The sequence below is a fragment of the Lipotes vexillifer genome, unplaced genomic scaffold, assembly GCF_000442215.2.
Source record: "Lipotes vexillifer unplaced genomic scaffold, Lipotes_vexillifer_v1.1 scaffold1242, whole genome shotgun sequence".
Lineage (NCBI taxonomy): Eukaryota > Metazoa > Chordata > Mammalia > Artiodactyla > Lipotidae > Lipotes > Lipotes vexillifer.
Window position 1 is genome coordinate 217,200 of NW_006793169.1, and position 1,110 is coordinate 218,309.

The 1,110-nt window shown below is 49.0% G+C and overlaps 1 protein-coding gene across 1 annotated transcript in view; it reads right to left on the reverse strand.

Moving 5' to 3' along the window:
* The window catches only part of GABRR1 (gamma-aminobutyric acid type A receptor subunit rho1), a 32,063-nt gene that overhangs the window by 6,535 nt on the left and 24,418 nt on the right, over positions 1-1,110 (reverse strand). The window contains exon 6 of the mRNA XM_007466251.1: positions 295-435. Within this exon, the coding sequence (XP_007466313.1) occupies positions 295-435 (141 nt within the window). The remainder of the gene's footprint in view (positions 1-294; positions 436-1,110) is intronic.

Here is a 1,110-nt window from a genome sequence, read left to right on the forward strand (position 1 = left end):
CCTGCTGCTAAACTGGCGATGCCGTCGTCTCAAACAGACCTCCGCATGGGGTTTATGTTGGAGCCCTTACCAGCATTTGCTAGATTATCACTTTTGATGCTTTGGAGGTATCAAAAAAATCACCCCCACCCAATGCTCACCACCCTCTAGACCTGATCTAGAAGTCCAGATCCTTGGTTTCAAATCCAAGTGGCACAGACTCTGCTCACTTGACAACAAATTCACAGGCTTCCTGAGATGGAGGATGCCCCTCCCCTCTCTTAGCCCCGCCCTATGTCTTAGCCACGCCCCCACCTGTGCTGCTGTAGAAGGCCAGTTTGGCGGTGGTGTGGAACTCCTGGATGAGGAACTGGGAGAGTGAGATCCGCTCATCTGTCTTTAAAGAGTCATTGCCTTTCTTCCAGTACAGCATGAGGTCGTCTTCCGTGTAGGCATCTGAAAAGACAGAGACAGCGTCAGACGCCAGGAAAGATGACGAGCCTGTCTGTGAGGCTCTGTGGGGATTGGGATAAGATGGTCTGAATAAACAAACCGCAGTCTAAATGAAGCAAAAGTAAATCCAAAAAGACAAATCGGGGCTTCCCTGGTGGCGCTAGTGGTTGAGAGTCCGCCTGCCGATGCAGGGGACACGGGTTCGCGCCCCGGTCCAGGAAGATCCCACGTGCCGCGGAGCGGCTGGGCCCGTGAGCCATGGCCGCTGAGCCTGCGCGTCCAGAGCCTGTGCTCCGCAACGGGAAAGGCCACAAGGGTGAGAGGCCCACGTACCGCAAAAAAAAAAAACCAAAAAGACAAATCTAATTCTCCTCGGCCTTCCAGAAGTCATCAGGGCAAAGCCCTCGGGCCTAAATGATCATCATCGCTGCAAAAGTGCTCACCCCTCACTTCAGCCTTAAACCAGATGAAATTGCTGTATCTGTAGACCAGAAACTACAATTTGCTCTTTTAAAAAAATGTTTTGCAGGTTAAATAGCGGCAACATTTCATATGGTTCAGCTTTCTAAACCATGGGTGATTTAGACCTTTCTTCTTTCAAAGGGTGACGATGCATTATTGATGGCAAATACCTTTGTTGTTTTTTTCTTGTTTTTTTTTTTTTTTTTTTTTTTTTTT